Source organism: Rhea americana, unplaced genomic scaffold (assembly GCF_003343005.1).
Source record: "Rhea americana isolate MKP2758 unplaced genomic scaffold, rheAme1 scaffold_135, whole genome shotgun sequence".
NCBI lineage: Eukaryota > Metazoa > Chordata > Aves > Rheiformes > Rheidae > Rhea > Rhea americana.
Window position 1 is genome coordinate 2,632,375 of NW_028185428.1, and position 15,359 is coordinate 2,647,733.

A 15,359-nucleotide genomic window follows, 5' to 3' on the forward strand; every position below is an offset into this window, starting at 1 on the left:
CCGGCGCGCGAGCTTCGCTGGCGGCCCCCAAGGCTCCTGCTGGTGCCGGGCCCTGCGGTGAGGTAGGAGGCAGCGGGAGGGTTGTCTGGAAGGTACGTGGGTGACAGCGGCGCCAGGAAGCCTCAGGACAGCGTACCAGGAGAACTGGGAAGTCTTTTATCACACAGGAGCCCGGTCTTTTGAGGAGAAGATCTAACTTCAGCCAGGCATCGGGGGGTTCGTTAGGTCACATAACGTGAGCRGGAGGTATGGTCTCTCCTGTCGCGGAGTAGAACTTCCTAGCCCATTTTGTGCAGCTGGGTAAACCAAGTAATTTTTGAGCCTGAAGAGCCCGCTAAAATTTAGTTAGAGGGCTTTGAAGATTAGATTTGTGGAAGCAAAGAGGACTGAAATTAAATTTACACAGACAGAAACATTTTTGAACTACTTGAAAATCAGGCTTAGCATAGATACTTCAGACACGGTGACCGCAGAATCAGTGTGTCTGTAAGCGAGGAATCTAATACTTGCCATTATGGTTTAGATGAAAGAGAGAACCAAACAGCGGCAGTTATGACTTCTAGGCCTGAGACGCTGCTTCACACGGAGGGACCAGGACACTGGCTTCTGTTGTCTGGTGCCTTCCGCAAAGCGGGGTTTGGTTAGCGGAGCAGAGAGGGGAGTTGGATGACTGCTGCCTTATTTCCGCGTTCCTCCAGCGCCTCTCTGCCTTTGTAGATAATGGTCACTTTGCCTGCGGTCAGGTGTGATCCACTCCCATGCTTGCATTGAACGTACACAACCGGGGTGCCAGGGCAGAGCGGGCAGTGCGTGCCAGTGCCACGGATGGGAGATCTACCGGTTGTTCTCCCGTTTACCAGGCAGTTTGTGTCTTGTAAGAGCAGGGAGCGGCTGTGCTGCCTTTCCACAACTCTCCCACCTATGGCTGCCTGGCTGTGCCGGCCTCTGAGGTGAGCTGCAGCATCCTGCACAACAGGGCAGGGCTGCTTTGCTGGCCAGGTCCAGAAGCAACACATGCTGTGCTCCAGCCCAGTCTTTTTGGAAGCCTTCTGATCTGGTTTGGAAGTGCAGGGCAGAGGTTGCCCTGGACCTGCTGAGGAGGCTGCTAATAGCAGTCTTTAGCTGTTGCTGTAAGATGACCAGGCTCTACATTTCCTTTAAACTGTTCCAGGAGCTTAGGATGATCTGGGCCAAGGAAGGTGAAAGATCCATCCCCTTTTGTCTCCCTTGCCCTGTAGCCTCTGCAGGAGGGAGAATAGACAAGTTTGGAGATATCACCTGAAACTCACTGTGGGAGCTTTGGGTGGAGACTGCCCTGGGTGGAGTCTGCCCTGTCCCCAAAGCGGGGACGGAGGTTTGCAGGCAGYACCAGCACAGGCAGCACCCGGCACAGGATGCAAGTTCCCTGCTCGGCTGTTTGATGCCCCACCTGGAGGGTGGGGGAGAACTTTGCTGAAGAGCACTAGAGCCTCCCTCTCAAAGCAAACAAGTCAAGGAGCTGCAAGGTGCAGATCCTCCTCAGTGTGTTGTAGGGCCTAACTGCCTTTCCTTAAATGCTCATGGGGATGGGGATGGCTTGTCCTCCTGTGTCTTCACTTACTAATTGTCCCTATCTGTTTTGTTGCTGCAAGCTGTTGCTGACAAGAAGGTGTCGGTGGTGCTGGTTTCTTCCACCCCTGCTTACCCTTGAGTCACTTCCTTCCTGAGTTTGTACAATCGTGCAGCCCAGCTGCTGGTGTGGGGCAGATGTAATAGCGCTACCCAGAGTGTACCAGGTCAGACGTGAGGCCCGTGCTGCAGAAAGGCTGGCTGTGATGGCCCTGTCCCACAGGCCTGTCCAAGGCTTCATGTGGTGGTGGGTGCAGGATGCCAGGAGAGCGGCTGCAGGGACTGTCCTGGGTTAGGGGCAGTCTTGTGTATGAAGTGGAGGAACGTGTTACAAAACTGTTTCCCAAGAGCTGATAATGATGTTCAACACTCCCTGATTTCAGAAAGCCATGCCTTTGGCCCAACTCAGCCAGAGTTGTTTAGTGCACTTGATAGTTGTTTGTTGGGACTGAACAGGAGGGAAGAAAATCCCTGGAGGTTTGCTGATCTCAGCAATCAGGCATACAAGTATTTTAGTACTTAGAGCTTGCTGTAATGTAAATTTTTCCATCTATCTAGAAGCTTTCCCACCCTGTCCTACAGCAGTGGGCATTTACTCCAGCTGAAGCCAGAATGATATCTGACTCTTGGATCTTGCTTTTCTGAGGCTAGCTTATCTCTGGAGAGAGGTGGGAGTGTCACCACTTCACAGGTGGGAAACCTGTGATGAGCCCCAGGCAATGCAGTGAGTTGTCTGTGGAGCAGGGATTAGGGCAGGAATTCCTGTCTCCCAGCTTCATGTTCTTTAAGAGCTCCTCCCTAAAGTAAGCAATCAGTCTGGAATGAGTAGGTGGCATGAACATCTTAACTACAGCAGAAAACTCAGAGAAGAGTTTCACACTGAGCAAGGCTTGGTTTCGAAAGGTGATTAGTTGTGCAGAGATCCCGAGGACAGGCCTGCGAGCCAAGAACTCTTGTGCGGACATAGAATAACCTGTGGCTTTAGGCACTCCTGCCTCTGTGCCTTGATTTTCCCATCTTAAATATAAGTAACTGAAATGAAGCATTACTGATCATGACTTTGTGCTGCCTTTGGAGAGCCAGAATAGTTAGTCCATCTATTTCCTCCAGCAGTCAGGCTGATGCTCTGGTACTTGTTCTGTCAGCCAGAAGGCAGTGATACCTACGACCTGTGTCGTGTTTTCCTGCTGCCTGAACTTGCTTGTGTAAATGGCCAGAAGGGTGTCACCTCTCTTGGCTCCTAGTGCTGTGAGATTGGACTGTAATTGCATCTCCTTCATTCATAACTCATAATACCAATTTTGTATCTTTTGCAGGTGGTGGTGGAAACCGGAAGGGCAAGAGTAAGAAATGGCGTCAGATGCTGCAGTTCCCCCATATCAGCCTCTGTGAGGATCTTCGACAAACTCTTGGTGAGACATGCCTTTTGGTGGGAGCTGAGCRATGCCCTGGCTGTGCTGTGGAGTGGTGCGTTTCGGTGAGCACGTGCAGCTGATGGGGCTGTTCATGCCTTCTGCTCCCAAATCTGGATGCACTTAAATGCAACTGAGTCATGCAGAGGTCAAGAACATGTAAAGGGGCACGCACTGGCCAAAGCCCACCCAGGCTCACGCAGTCAGGGGTGCGGGGAAGAAAGGATGGACGTGTAAATCACAGCTGCATGGTGCTAAGCTGGACAGTACCTGTTGATGTATTCACAAGCCTTCTAGACTGCGGTGGGTTTCACTAGAGATAAGCACCTTTCTCTGTGGAAGCAGACCTGCTCAGTGTTACGGAGCTTTGGAGCATAGCTCAGGGGTGCCTTTGCATTAATAACAGAGGTTCTGCTCTCTGTCCTTTGGACTCTCTGGCTGGGACTCAGTCCTGGACTATAAACCTTAGCTTCTAACAGTAATGTAGCAGCTTTACTCCAGGCAAAACTGTATTCTTGCTGTACAGCACAGATGAGAATTGTGCAGTCGGGCAGGGCTTGATATGTCATTTTAGTATTGCACTTTGTACTGTTCATGGTTTTAATGTTGTTTGTGCAGCAGGCTTGGTCCTGATATCATGCAAAATTGTGTTGAGACATGGCTTTGGTTCTTGAACAGGGAGCACTGGGGAGCAGGAAAGCTGTGCAATAAACCTGTGACATCTTTTGGGGAAAGGGAAAACTTCTTTAAGCTGTCAGTCTGGATTCAGCTGCCAGCTAGAGTGGTGGCACACTGGTTAGCCTTGCTTCAGAGCAGGTGTCACTGAGCTGGTTCAGTCTGGGAGGTTTCTGCAGCTACAGCCCCAATTCTACTCTGTCCAAGAACCTGGTAGCCCCAAGGAGGAGAATCTGGCTCCATTTCAGGGCACACTGGGCTATAGCAGTTGGTCTAACTCCACTTCCATCATCCACAGTGTACCTCCAAGCTTGCAGTAGTCCAGGTGTGCTGCCCAGTGTATGCCATTCACCAGCAGTCTTGGGTGAGCTTTAAAGCTGAGTGTAGCAAATCGGATACTCTAGCCCTGGTTTTGCTGAAAACTGCATCTCTGGAGCAAGTCCTGACCCTGAATGCATTTCTGGCATGGGCTTTCCTTGTAGTTCACATCTTGGCCATCCCAACCTCTTTCTTCTTTTCTGACTGTTGTGTGCCTTCAGCAGAGCTTTCCTTCCGCTGAGGCCTCTCATCTGAGTGCAGCTGCCCTTCCTGTGGGTGTCTTGATATGTTTTCCAGCACTGAAGTTCATCTTTGTTATGCTGCCCGTTTGCCAGTGGTGAGTGCTGGTGCTCTGTCTATCTTTGTTGTCCCAGTGTCCAGGACAGTGCTGTTGTGTTGCTTTGGGAGGCAAAAGCCTCCCAGCCTTCGGCTGTCACAGCCTGTGCCCCAACTTCCCCTTCAGGAGGCACGAGAGACTTGCTTCTGCCCCTGTGGTGGCTGCCTGTCTCGGTTCCCCATGGGAGAGACGGCCCCATTCCTCATGCATTTGTCACCCTTTGCTGTCTTTGTTTTGCTTCACAGCCTTCTAGAAAGACATTTACTTGCTATTCCAGAAGTTTGGCAGGATCACCAGCATGGTGGAGCTAGCGGCCTGCTTTGCGTGCTCTGACCACAGAGAGCAACCTCGTGTGTGCCTGAGCAGCTGCAAGGGCAACTGAAAACTTCTGATCTTGCTGGCTGCAAACCCTGGTCTTCCCCAGCTAAACGGAACTCCTTTCCCTGTAGACAAGGAAGCAGCCCGGGCAGAGCTATACGGTGGCCCCCTCCCCCACYGCAAGCCAAGCCGTCTCTGCTCTTGTACAGCCGCCAGGAAGCCACAGCTTCCTTGGGAGAAACTGCTGTGCAGGGCGGGGAAGGCCTGCAGTACCCAGAGCTGGAGAGAGCGAAGGGCCCGGGGCAGGGCCCGGGGCAGGATGAAGCACAGATGAGTGGTGATAAGGGCACTAGGCACTGGATCGATGCTGCAGCAGGGAAGACAGAGGTCAGATTTCAAGAAGAGCTTTCTAACAGCACAGGGAGCTCTGATGTAATTTGGCAGGAGAGGGAGAGGAAGCAGGTAAAAGCCCCAGCACTGGGATCTTTACAGACGGATGAGACAGACTTCTCTGGGATTTGGTTTGGGTAGCAGAGTAAGTGTCCTGCTGTGTCACACTTAYGGGGAGCATGGAAGAGTTCCTAAGAGCAAAGGAATGGCTGTACATCCATATTCCAGACAGCCTGCAACTCTCCATGGCAATGACTGTGATACAAATCTGCTCTGGCCCAAGACCAGCTGATATTTTACTGGTGACCTGGAAGGGGAAGAAGGCCTACTAATATTAAGGGGAAAAAAAAACATTTTAAAGAGAGGCTGGAGAAATAATAGATGACTAACCTTTCATTGAACTGGAAATGCTCTAGATAGTCAAAGATGTTTGGGCCTGGCATGCCAGAATGTAGAGGCCCCTGGGGAGAAGGGCATGAGGAATCATCAGAGGAAACAGCTCCGGAGGGCAGTAGGAGCTGACATATAAAAAGGCAGCTCTCCAGTAAAGCATAGGTGGTCTAACTGCTGTGTGCAGCATTAGCAGGAAATGCTGTGGAAATACTGCTCTCCATTTCGGTACTGTTTCCAGCAGGACCTTGGTAAATTTGAGAGCTTTGTAGGAGCCATCAGAGCAACTCTTGCCTGGGAGATCTGCCTCGGAACAAACTTGATGTGTTTCTCTTGTCCCAAAGTAAAGGTGTATGTCAGTAACAGTCATTTCATCTCTGTGAGTAGAGGATTGAGAATAGGGTTTCCAGCTGAGCAGGAGACACCAAGATGTCTTCCTAGAAACAAAAAGGGGAAACTGTACAGAAAAGCTGTTAAAACTTCTTTCAAGGAAGAAAGCTCTTCCATGAAGTGACAAAAAAGCTCAGTCGTGCCAGCCTCTTGTCCCTGTTGGGTGTATTTTKTTGTCCTGGGAGTCTCAGGCTGCCAGGGCTTGTGTGAGCAGCCAGCTGACTAGTCACGAGCCTCTCCACAGCTGCCTGTGGCCGGGGCGGTGGGCTGCGGCTGCTGCTTTGGAACTGGCAGTGCATGATCTTCTCCTCCGCATTTGCAGAGCGGGACTACCACAGCCTATGTGAGAAGCAGCCCATCGGGCGCATGCTCTTTCGGCAGTTCTGCGAGACACGGCCTGAGCTGTCACGCTGCGTCAAGTTCCTSGATGCTGTGGTAAGAGCAAAGCCTGTCGGGCTTCCCTCTCGGTGAGGTAGGGATGTTCTTGGTGTTCTGGGCACAGACTGCTGGGCCCTGGGCATCRGAGCTGTTGCCAGGTACTTTAAAACCTGTAGAGTTTTCCTGAAGGAAGAACCTGTGAGCTGCAGTTTCTCCAGGATAGGGCTGGGCCTTTGCTTAGGGAGCTGTTTGCTGGAGATCTGGTTATCCAGGAAAGCACAGGATCTTGGTACCTTGGGCAGGGTGTTGCTGCTGTGCAGCTGTTGCCTGGTAGCAAGGCTTGATTACTGACTGGGCCTGCTTCTGACAGTGTTTGCTCTGTGCAGGCAGGGTACGAAGTGGCTCCAGATGAGAAGCGCAAGGAATGTGGGCAACACCTGATTGAAAAGTATTTGAAGCCAAAGGTGAGTGAGAGGACTATTTGCTGCTTGCAACTGCAGGAAAACAGTTGGAAAGCCAACAGTTGTCATTACCCATGTCCTGCTTCAGTGAATATGTTGGGCAGAGTGATGRGTACAGTGCCTCCTGTCACCCCGCAAGTGACTGTACTGTGCTCACCTATGGGTTCCTCTTTCTTGGCTGGGCCCTCAGGCTCTGCTCCCTGTGTCTGACTTCATCCTTTTGTCCCCAGAGCGAGGACCATGTGCCTGAAGTCCCCTCTCAGTTGGTGAGTGCCTGTTGTGAGAGGCTGGAGCAGGAACCTTCCAAGGAGCTCTTCAAAGAATCCACTAAGTAAGTTGGAGGGCTGAGGCCTGCCCACAGGTTGCACCATGGTCTGGTGACAGCCCTGCAGCTAACTCACCTCATCCATCATTGTCYCTTCCTCAGGGTAGTGAGGGCTGGTGCTAAGGCTGAGACTGCTCAGGCTGCAGCCTGGGGAGTTTCAGGCTAGCAGTTTGTGGCAATCCACGCAGGTTTGGCCAGACCAGATTCAGGGAGCTCCTGTGGGCTCTGGATGCCACGTGTTGCAGCAGAAACCTTTGTCCCTCTTTACAATCTGCCATGGGTCTGAGTTGCCATTTGGGAAGACCTCATTTTGGCCAGCCTCAGCATCTGGCTGTGCTCTTTCAGGTGCTGGGTCTGGGTCTCAGTCACCCGTAAGGCAGTGCTGGTTGGTGCAGTCCAAGTGCCAGCTGTCCTCTCCCACTGTCCACAGATGTGGCTAGGGATGTAGCCTAGTTGTGACTAGGTTATGGTAGCTGTTGCTGCAGGAATCTGAGGTCACCTCTGTTCCTTGGACTCATTGCAGAAACACTAACTGAGGTCTTGGATCTGGGTGTGAAGAGGAAGCTGTTAGGCAAACCGGCTTACAGCCCCCACCCCTCTCTGAGCAGTAGCTTGAGCACATTGCCTAATCAGGTGCAGGGCTGTGGCAATGGATTTGCTGCATTCTTCTGGGGAACGTTAGCTCTGTGTGTGGTAACTAGTGTCACTGTCTGAATGCAAAGTCTCCCGGCTGGGCCCTGCCTTCTCTTGGCAAGCTCTGAAAGGGGAAGGACCCATCCGCTTCTTCTTGATGCATGTCTCCAGTCTAGACGCTGTGTCTGAGGCTCTTTACTCTGCTGGGCAGCCCTGGCACTGGTCTCGAAGGCAGTCAGCTCTCTCTAGCAAGATCTCCTGTGGCCTTTTGTGCYGGATATTCATCTGCAACTGAACAGCTCAGCGCCCTGTGCTGAATATTGCTAGCAGCTTGAAGCAGCTGATTACAGCCTTGCATGTGCATTTGCAATGCAAGCAGAGGGGCAATTGCAAAGAGCCTCATCGTCCCCTTTGTCCCGCAGCCAGGGCTGATGCAGAGGCCATAATTAGCAATGCCAGCCCAGTCCCAGGGTGCTGTTTTTGTCACTGAGGTTCCTCCAGCACCCCTTCTCTTTGCATCCAGGCTTCTGTGTGCTAGCGCAGAGGGTGGGCTTTCTGGGCCAGGGCTTTGCAGGGTATGTGGGTGATTCAGTGCAGCACCAGGCTGGGTGAGGGGATGGCAAGGTGATCAGGCTCTTGTTGGGGCTACTTACCTCCTCTTTGCTCGGACCATTGCCCTGTTCTGTGGCTGGAAACAGCTCTGAGCAGCCTTGCTGTCTCTCTGCTCTCTCCTAGGCTTATCCACGATTACCTGAGCGTGGCTCCCTTTGCTGACTACCTCGACAGCTTGTACTTCAACCGCTTCCTACAGTGGAAATGGCTGGAACGGTAATGTTCCCTGGCACCCCTGAGACACTTGAACCCTGCAGCTCAGTGGCTCCCTTGAGGGGTCTCTACAGCTCCTTCCTGTGCTGTGTCCTAGCTGGAACTCAAGGTGTGGCCTTTGCCTGCTCTTGCTCTCCTTCAGGGCCCTTTTCTGGCACAATCTTTTCTAACTACCCAACTTGCCTGCCTTGCAGGGGAGTGAGATCTGTTCAAGCAGAGGTTCTGGGGTGAGCCACAGTCCCTCAGACCAGGGCATGGGAGTGGTTAGGGCTTCAGCCCTTGCTGTCTTCCTCCCATGTTTGCATCTCACTCCAGTTTCCTTTGCGTYACAGGCAGCCAGTGACCAAAAACACTTTCCGCCAGTACCGTGTGCTGGGCAAGGGTGGCTTTGGAGAGGTGAGTGACCAGCATTTCCTCTGCATTCAGGCCACTTGGCAGCTGCCTTTGCCCACTTGGAGATGGGGGCCTGAGCCTGCCAACCCAGGCTGGAGGCAGGTGCTGTGGCTGGTTGGRCTGGGGGGATTTCACTGGAATATTCTCCTGGGCTCTGTGCTGGGCCTCACTGCACTGTGGGCATTGCGTTATCTGTTAGCTCCCCTCTGATGGGTAGGAGATCCCCTCTTGTCAGACACAGGACGTTTGGGAGGTGGTTGGTGGGTAGCATGTGCTTTGGGGTGCACACTACTGCCTGGGTAGGTCAGGTCTGTAGTATCTTGGCAGGGAAAACGGCAATTCAGAAAACTGTCATTCTCTCAGACTTCTTTCTGTTTCTGGAGTGGCCTCTTGTCTTCCCAGGCACCAAGCCTCAGACACTTCCTGGGTGTTTGCTAATGGATCTGTTCAGAGTGAAGTTATGACAAGGGCATATTTGCCTTCCTATGCCTCTTTCTGAGAGCAGGACATAGACCCTAGCCCTGCATGCGGCAGTGGGAGGGTGCTGAGCCTTGTCCCTCCTCCAGGTTTGTGCCTGCCAAGTGCGTGCCACAGGGAAGATGTATGCCTGCAAGAAGCTGGAGAAGAAACGGATCAAAAAGCGGAAGGGAGAGGCCATGGCCCTGAATGAAAAGCAGATCCTGGAAAAAGTGAACAGTAGGTTTGTAGTAAGTACATAGGAGTTGCTCTCACTTTGCACTGCGGGGCTGCGGTGGTTGATTTCTCCTGCAATCAGCCAGCCCAGCACCTCTGTGCTCCTCACCCTGTGTGAAGAGGCAGGAGTAGGCCCTGCTCAAGAGATGGGGTCTTGGTGGCTGCTGAACTTCACTTCCCTCCCATGAGGCTGGGATCTGGCAGGACCTCCTGTTGCCTCCACAAGGTGACCTAAATGCTCCAGTAGGCAGGTTGCAGGGCTCCCATAGGCAGGACTGCGCTGTGACGTGGACAGTCTGACACCTCCCATTATGGAGGAGTCATCAGATGCTGCCCTGGGATTGCCGTTGGGCGCTGCTTGCCCCCAGAGGGGAGCAGCTTTGACTCAGAAGAGCAGCATCCTCCCCATCTAAGGAAAGCTGGGGGTGTGCAGGGGCTGCCGGGCACTTCCGGGTCCTCCCTGCATTTGAACTGTTCCCCCTCTGCTGTCAAAGGYGCTATCATCAGCCCCACTGTGTCTGGTAGGGGATGGGGGTTTGAGGCACCTCCATCCTGCTGTGACTGGCTTCTGGGGTGACAAGGTGCCCATCAGAATGTGGGCACCTCCCTTTTGCAGCTGTGTCTTCTAACAGCCTTTCTGCCCTGAATTGCAGGTGAGCTTAGCCTATGCATATGAAACTAAAGATGCTCTCTGCCTAGTGCTGACCCTCATGAATGGAGGGGACCTCAAGTTCCATATCTACCACATGGGAGAGGCTGGCTTTGAGGAGCCCCGGGCAGCATTCTATGCTGCCGAAATCTGCTGCGGCCTCGAGGACTTGCACCAGGAGAGGATAGTGTACAGGTGTGTGCTGCCTGTCCCCTGCTGGGAGGCCTTGTACCAGCTGCAGAAACGAGAGGGTTCCTGTTGCTCTTACCWGCCCAGATGGGTCTGTCTGCTCAAGAAAATAAGTTCAGACTTGAAACCAGCACAGAGCTGGCTGAGTAGAGACCAGGAATGGAAAGCTGATCTCATGGGAGAGACAGGAGAGCTTGGCTTCTTATACTGGTAAATGAGCACCAAGAACAGGATGTGATCATGCTGTGAATGCCTCAGAGTGCTCACTTGGGTGCTTAACTCTACAGACAGCACTGACACGAGAACAAAAGAGGGTAAGCTGCTGTGGTATACTCAGGCTGGGAGCTGAGCGGGAGGATGAACAAGCTGACTATACTCATTGAGCTGTGTGGTACAGTGTTCGGGATAGTGTGACTGGACGCAGAGCCAGAAAGTCCCCCCAGCAAAGAAGGAAGCAGCAGTGCACTCACCGCTTCCTTCTGCTGGAGTGTTGTGTCACTGTCATGACCTKCCCCTGTGCCTAGGAGGGGGGAGTTTGCAAGGCTAACCCTGGGAGGAGGTTATCTGTGTGCCTGGGGCAGGGGCCTTACACCCCTCTGCTGCTTATCTGTGACTTTGATGTGTTGCTGCTTCCTGTGTCCTTGATTTGACAACAGGCTTCTTGCTAATTGAGTCTCTTCCTCCTTAGGGACCTGAAGCCAGAGAACATATTGCTAGATGACCATGGTAAGTGCAGGGTGAAGAGACAGTCTGGGCCTGGGTCTTTCTCCCTTCCGGTGCTTGAACCAGAGTTGCCCTGTGTTCCTGACCCCGTCCTGATTACTTGTCCTTTCCTTTGTGCAGGTCACATCCGTATCTCGGATTTGGGGCTAGCTGTACACGTGCCAGAGGGCCAAACAATCAAGGGCCGGGTGGGGACAGTTGGCTACATGGGTGAGTGGCCCCGGTATAGTCAGAAAGTGTGCTCTGACTGCACACATGCTCTCCCTGCCCTCACATGCCCTTCTCCCCTGTTCCTGTGCAGCTCCAGAGGTAGTGAAGAATGAACGCTACACATTCAGCCCAGACTGGTGGGCTCTGGGCTGCCTGGTGTACGAGATGATCGAGGGACAGTCCCCCTTCCAGCAGCGCAAGAAGAAGATCAAGCGGGAGGAGGTGGAGCGGTTGGTGAAGGATGTGCAGGAGGAGTACTCAGAGAAGTTCTCGCCCTGCGCCCGCTCCCTCTGTACCATGGTACGAGTGGGCATCCCTGTCCTTTTGCACCCACCACCCCTTTGCACATAGTAGCCAAGTGTCAGGGCTGCTCACCGTGGAGGTGCTGGTGGCAGCCAGATTCCCTTGCTCTGGCTCTGATAAGACAGCACTGGAAGGCTCAGGGTGCCCTAATTCCTCATGGTTCTGGCTGGCTAGTGAGCTCGTGCTGTCCTTAGAGACGTACCACAAGAGCCCAGTTGACCTCTAGGCTGCTCCTCCTGCAGATGACCCTGCCTGCAGTGCTGATTCCCTTTGTGTTGCAGCTTTTGTGCAAAGACCCTCTGGAGCGCCTGGGGTGCCGAGGAGCTGGGGCCAGGGAAGTGAAGGAGCACCCTCTCTTCAAGCACCTCAACTTCCGGAGGTTGGAAGCAGGCATGCTGGAACCCCCCTTCAAACCGGATGTAAGTGCCTGTCCAGGAAGAGTGGTCCACATCCCAGCCTCTTCAGTCATTGATGCTGTCAAGGGAAGCAGAAGTCCTGGGGTGGCTCACCTGAAGAGAGGGGTTCCTCCTCCTGCCCTCCTGTGCAGGATTGTTTCTGGAGCTACTGCTCTGGCTGCTGGCAGGAAGGATGCTGGTTTCAAGTGGATCTGGCCAATTCTTCCAGACTGGCAGAATAGGGTTGCAAGCTCTGGACTGCAGGGAGAGTTGGCCCTGGCTTGGCCAGGAGCCACAATTGTTGGAGTGGGTTGCCATCACTGTGGAACATGGCATTAGGGAAGTGTTTGTGTTCTTCAGCCCCAGGCCATCTACTGCAAGGATGTTCTGGACATCGAGCAGTTCTCCACAGTGAAGGGCGTTGAGCTGGAGCCCACAGACAATGACTTCTACCAGAAGTTTGCTACGGGAAGCGTGCCCATTCCTTGGCAGAACGAGGTAGATGGGGACTGATGTGATGGGGAGCCCCTTTTCGCAGGACAGGTCTTCACTCCTGCTTGTGCTCACCATGCTGGCTGAGCAGTCCTGCAGGGTGCAGGCTCTGTGCTGTCCTTGTTGCTCTTGCACTCTGCCGGGCTCTCGATGCTGGGCTTGGCAAGCAAGTGTCTGGCAGCTGCTGCAGCCATCTTTTCCCTTTTCCAGATGATTGAGACAGAGTGTTTTAAGGAGCTGAATGTCTTTAGCACAGATGGCACAGTGCCTCCGGACCTGGATTGGAAAGGGCAGCCTTCTCCGCAGCCCAAAAAGGGCTTACTTCAGCGTTTCTTCAGCAGACAGGTAAGTGTTAGCCCACCATTTCCTCCACAGCAAGCCCTGTAGCAGCAGTGATCTTGCTGCCCACCGGTGCCAGGCCRATCTGGCAGGGAGACGGGCACAAGGGAGCAGCAGGCACAGCATCTCCCTGTGCCGTGTAGCCTGACCCCAGAGCTCTCAGGGGACCTGTGCAAGGCTGTAGGGAGCTCCACTGCCTTCTCTGTACCCCTGCTGTGTCCTGCCGATGAGGTAGGCCTGCCGCAGGGAGCCAGCCCTCACCTGGCTGGCACTCCCTTGCTGCACATGAGAGGTCTAGGACCAGGTGTCCCAGCTAAAACATGCAGCAGTCATACAGGTGAAGGGATGTTGCTGAAGGCACTAAAATGGCAAGTCCTCTCCCTTCCTACACAAGTGCGTCCTTCCCTGAGGAAGACCTTGCTCTTGGTATGGGGCTTGTAGGCTCTCTGGAGCAGTTCTGTCAGATCTGGATGAGGCGTAGTACTTCTGGAGCAGTGCTTTTGAGGAATGAGGAAAATGGGAATATCTTGAGCACTGCTACTGGTTTTCTTGCCTGCGTGTCTCCTCTGGGCCAGAACAGCCTTTGCCTTTCCAGGACTGGCGAAATCTGGGCTGTTGTCCTTCAACAGCTGCTTGCAGCTGTGGGACTTGAGCGTGGTTGGCGCTGGCCTGTTCTGGACCCACTTTCAACCACCCAGTTCTGACTCCTCCTTCTCTGCCTAGCTGCAAGTTGTGCTTCACTGGTTTGTGGGAGCCTTATGTCCTGACCTAGCTGGAGCCAGCTGTGGACTGGGGTACCCTGCTCTCTGCTCTTCCCTAGGCAGGCAGAACCTGCCCAAAGATGGACTGCCTGTAGCAGGGGCTGAGCTGTGATTTGCCACATGTTTTCTCTTTCCAGAGGTGAGCAGTCTCCCTCCTGGCTGCTCTGCTCAGGGAAATACCTGGTGGCCCGTGGACATGGCAAGATCTGGGAGAGAGGAGTTGTCCTTCAGTGCCTAACCCCTTTCCCCAGCACAGCACGTGCTGCTTGTGTTCTAACTGCCCCCTGAGCCACTAATCCTGCTTCCCTGCTCTTGCTGCCTTCCCCGCTGCAGGGGAGCCTTGCCCCCAGCCTGAGCCGAAGCTGCCCCCACATTGCCACTGCTGGGAGCTCTGCTCCCAGGGGGCCACAGGAAGCTCGGGGTTGTCTTTCCTCCCTTGTTCAGGTATCCAGGACACACAGAAGGGTTGAGAAACTGTGAAGGGTTTGTCACTGCCTTGTGCCCTGACTCCAGCAAGAGGGCTTCAGTTGCCTTTCTGGCCTGATGAGCCCTGCCTAAGGCAGATTATATCTGCTGGTACTGAGCTGTGCCCTGGGGAGGCTATAGTCTGGGGAACCCATCTTCCCCCCAGCTTCTGAGCTAGTCAGCTGTGTGCTCACGTGTATGTCTGCCAGGAGCCGATCTCCAAAATGCAGCTGTGCTGTTCCTCTGCAGACTTGGGGTCCCCTCTAGCTCGATGGCTCTGTGTAGCTCTCCTGCACACAGCCTGGGAAGCTTGGCCCTTCCCTGCCAGAAAGCAGCTGTAGGCTGGATTGTGTGACCATGCTCACCCTCTGCTTGCTGTGCTCCTCTCTCCCTCTTCCCTCTCGTTGCCCTTCTGACTTCAGGACTGTTGTGGAAACTGCAGCGACAGTGAGGAAGAGCCCACCCGGCTGTAGAGCACAGCTTGTTCTCCAGCCCCTGGGACCCTCTTGCCTCTCCGGGTGCCCCACAGAACAACAGGCCAGCCTGCAGGACAAGGTAGCAGTGGCCCCACAAGGTGGATTTGTTTACAGCTTTGCACATCTATATTTGAAGACTGTGAGGATGGCTTCAGGGCTGGCAGCAGCACATACCGTCTGCCTCAGGCCAAGGAGCTTCTAACTGTTGGGAAGTCATCATCCCTAAGACAGACCTGGATGCTCCTGAATCTGCCACTTGGGATTGTGCTGCTGCCTGCTGGCTGCTGCTCCCCTCTTGGGCTAGGGGTGGGAGGGAGGGATGGTGCTGACGTGGGCAGAGGCCAGGCTGGAGCAGCTCTGTTGACACATTCCACGGTGCTGAAGTGGCACTGCAGGTTTGGTGTATATTTATATACATTGGTCTGTACATATCACATGTTGGTTTTTAATCTATAGGTGGGGGCCTGCACTGCCCCCACCCTGTCACAGGCACAAATGTCCTCCTATGGGGGGAGTGACAGTCCCAGCTTTATACCAGGGAGTCCTGGGCAGAGGCCTTCTGTGCCTTCAGGTGTCTAAAGCATCTTTCCTGGACCTTTCTGGCCATGCTGAGGYGTCCCTGGCTCCAGAGGAGTCCATTGCTCAGCTTTGAGGCACAGGAAACTGCTGTGCCAAAGCGTCTATCATCGCATCCTGGCAGCAGAGCGTCACTGCTTCAGCCTGCTTCCCTGTCTGCTGGAGCCTGCTTCCTCCTGCCTTGTCTTGCACATGCTGCCAGCTAGCTCCTGGGAGCTGATCCTGGCCCTGTCTT

At 53.9% G+C, this 15,359-nt stretch overlaps 1 protein-coding gene across 7 annotated transcripts in view; it reads left to right on the plus strand.

Moving 5' to 3' along the window:
• GRK6 (G protein-coupled receptor kinase 6) overlaps positions 1-14,853 on the plus strand; it is a 16,030-nt gene extending 1,177 nt beyond the window's left edge. The window contains exons 2-16 of one of the 7 annotated variants that reach the window (XM_085298116.1): positions 2,925-3,020; positions 6,161-6,273; positions 6,603-6,680; positions 6,908-7,008; positions 8,371-8,463; positions 8,793-8,856; positions 9,420-9,560; positions 10,200-10,390; positions 11,073-11,110; positions 11,228-11,317; positions 11,409-11,617; positions 11,902-12,039; positions 12,376-12,513; positions 12,718-12,852; positions 14,495-14,853. In XM_085298116.1, the coding sequence (XP_085154242.1) occupies positions 2,969-3,020; positions 6,161-6,273; positions 6,603-6,680; positions 6,908-7,008; positions 8,371-8,463; positions 8,793-8,856; positions 9,420-9,560; positions 10,200-10,390; positions 11,073-11,110; positions 11,228-11,317; positions 11,409-11,617; positions 11,902-12,039; positions 12,376-12,513; positions 12,718-12,852; positions 14,495-14,545 (1,632 nt within the window). In that variant the 5' untranslated portion in view covers positions 2,925-2,968 and the 3' untranslated portion in view covers positions 14,546-14,853. The other 6 variants (XM_085298112.1, XM_085298118.1, XM_085298117.1 and 3 more) reach the window with 6 other exon arrangements.
• Positions 14,854-15,359: the final 506 nt, after the last annotated feature.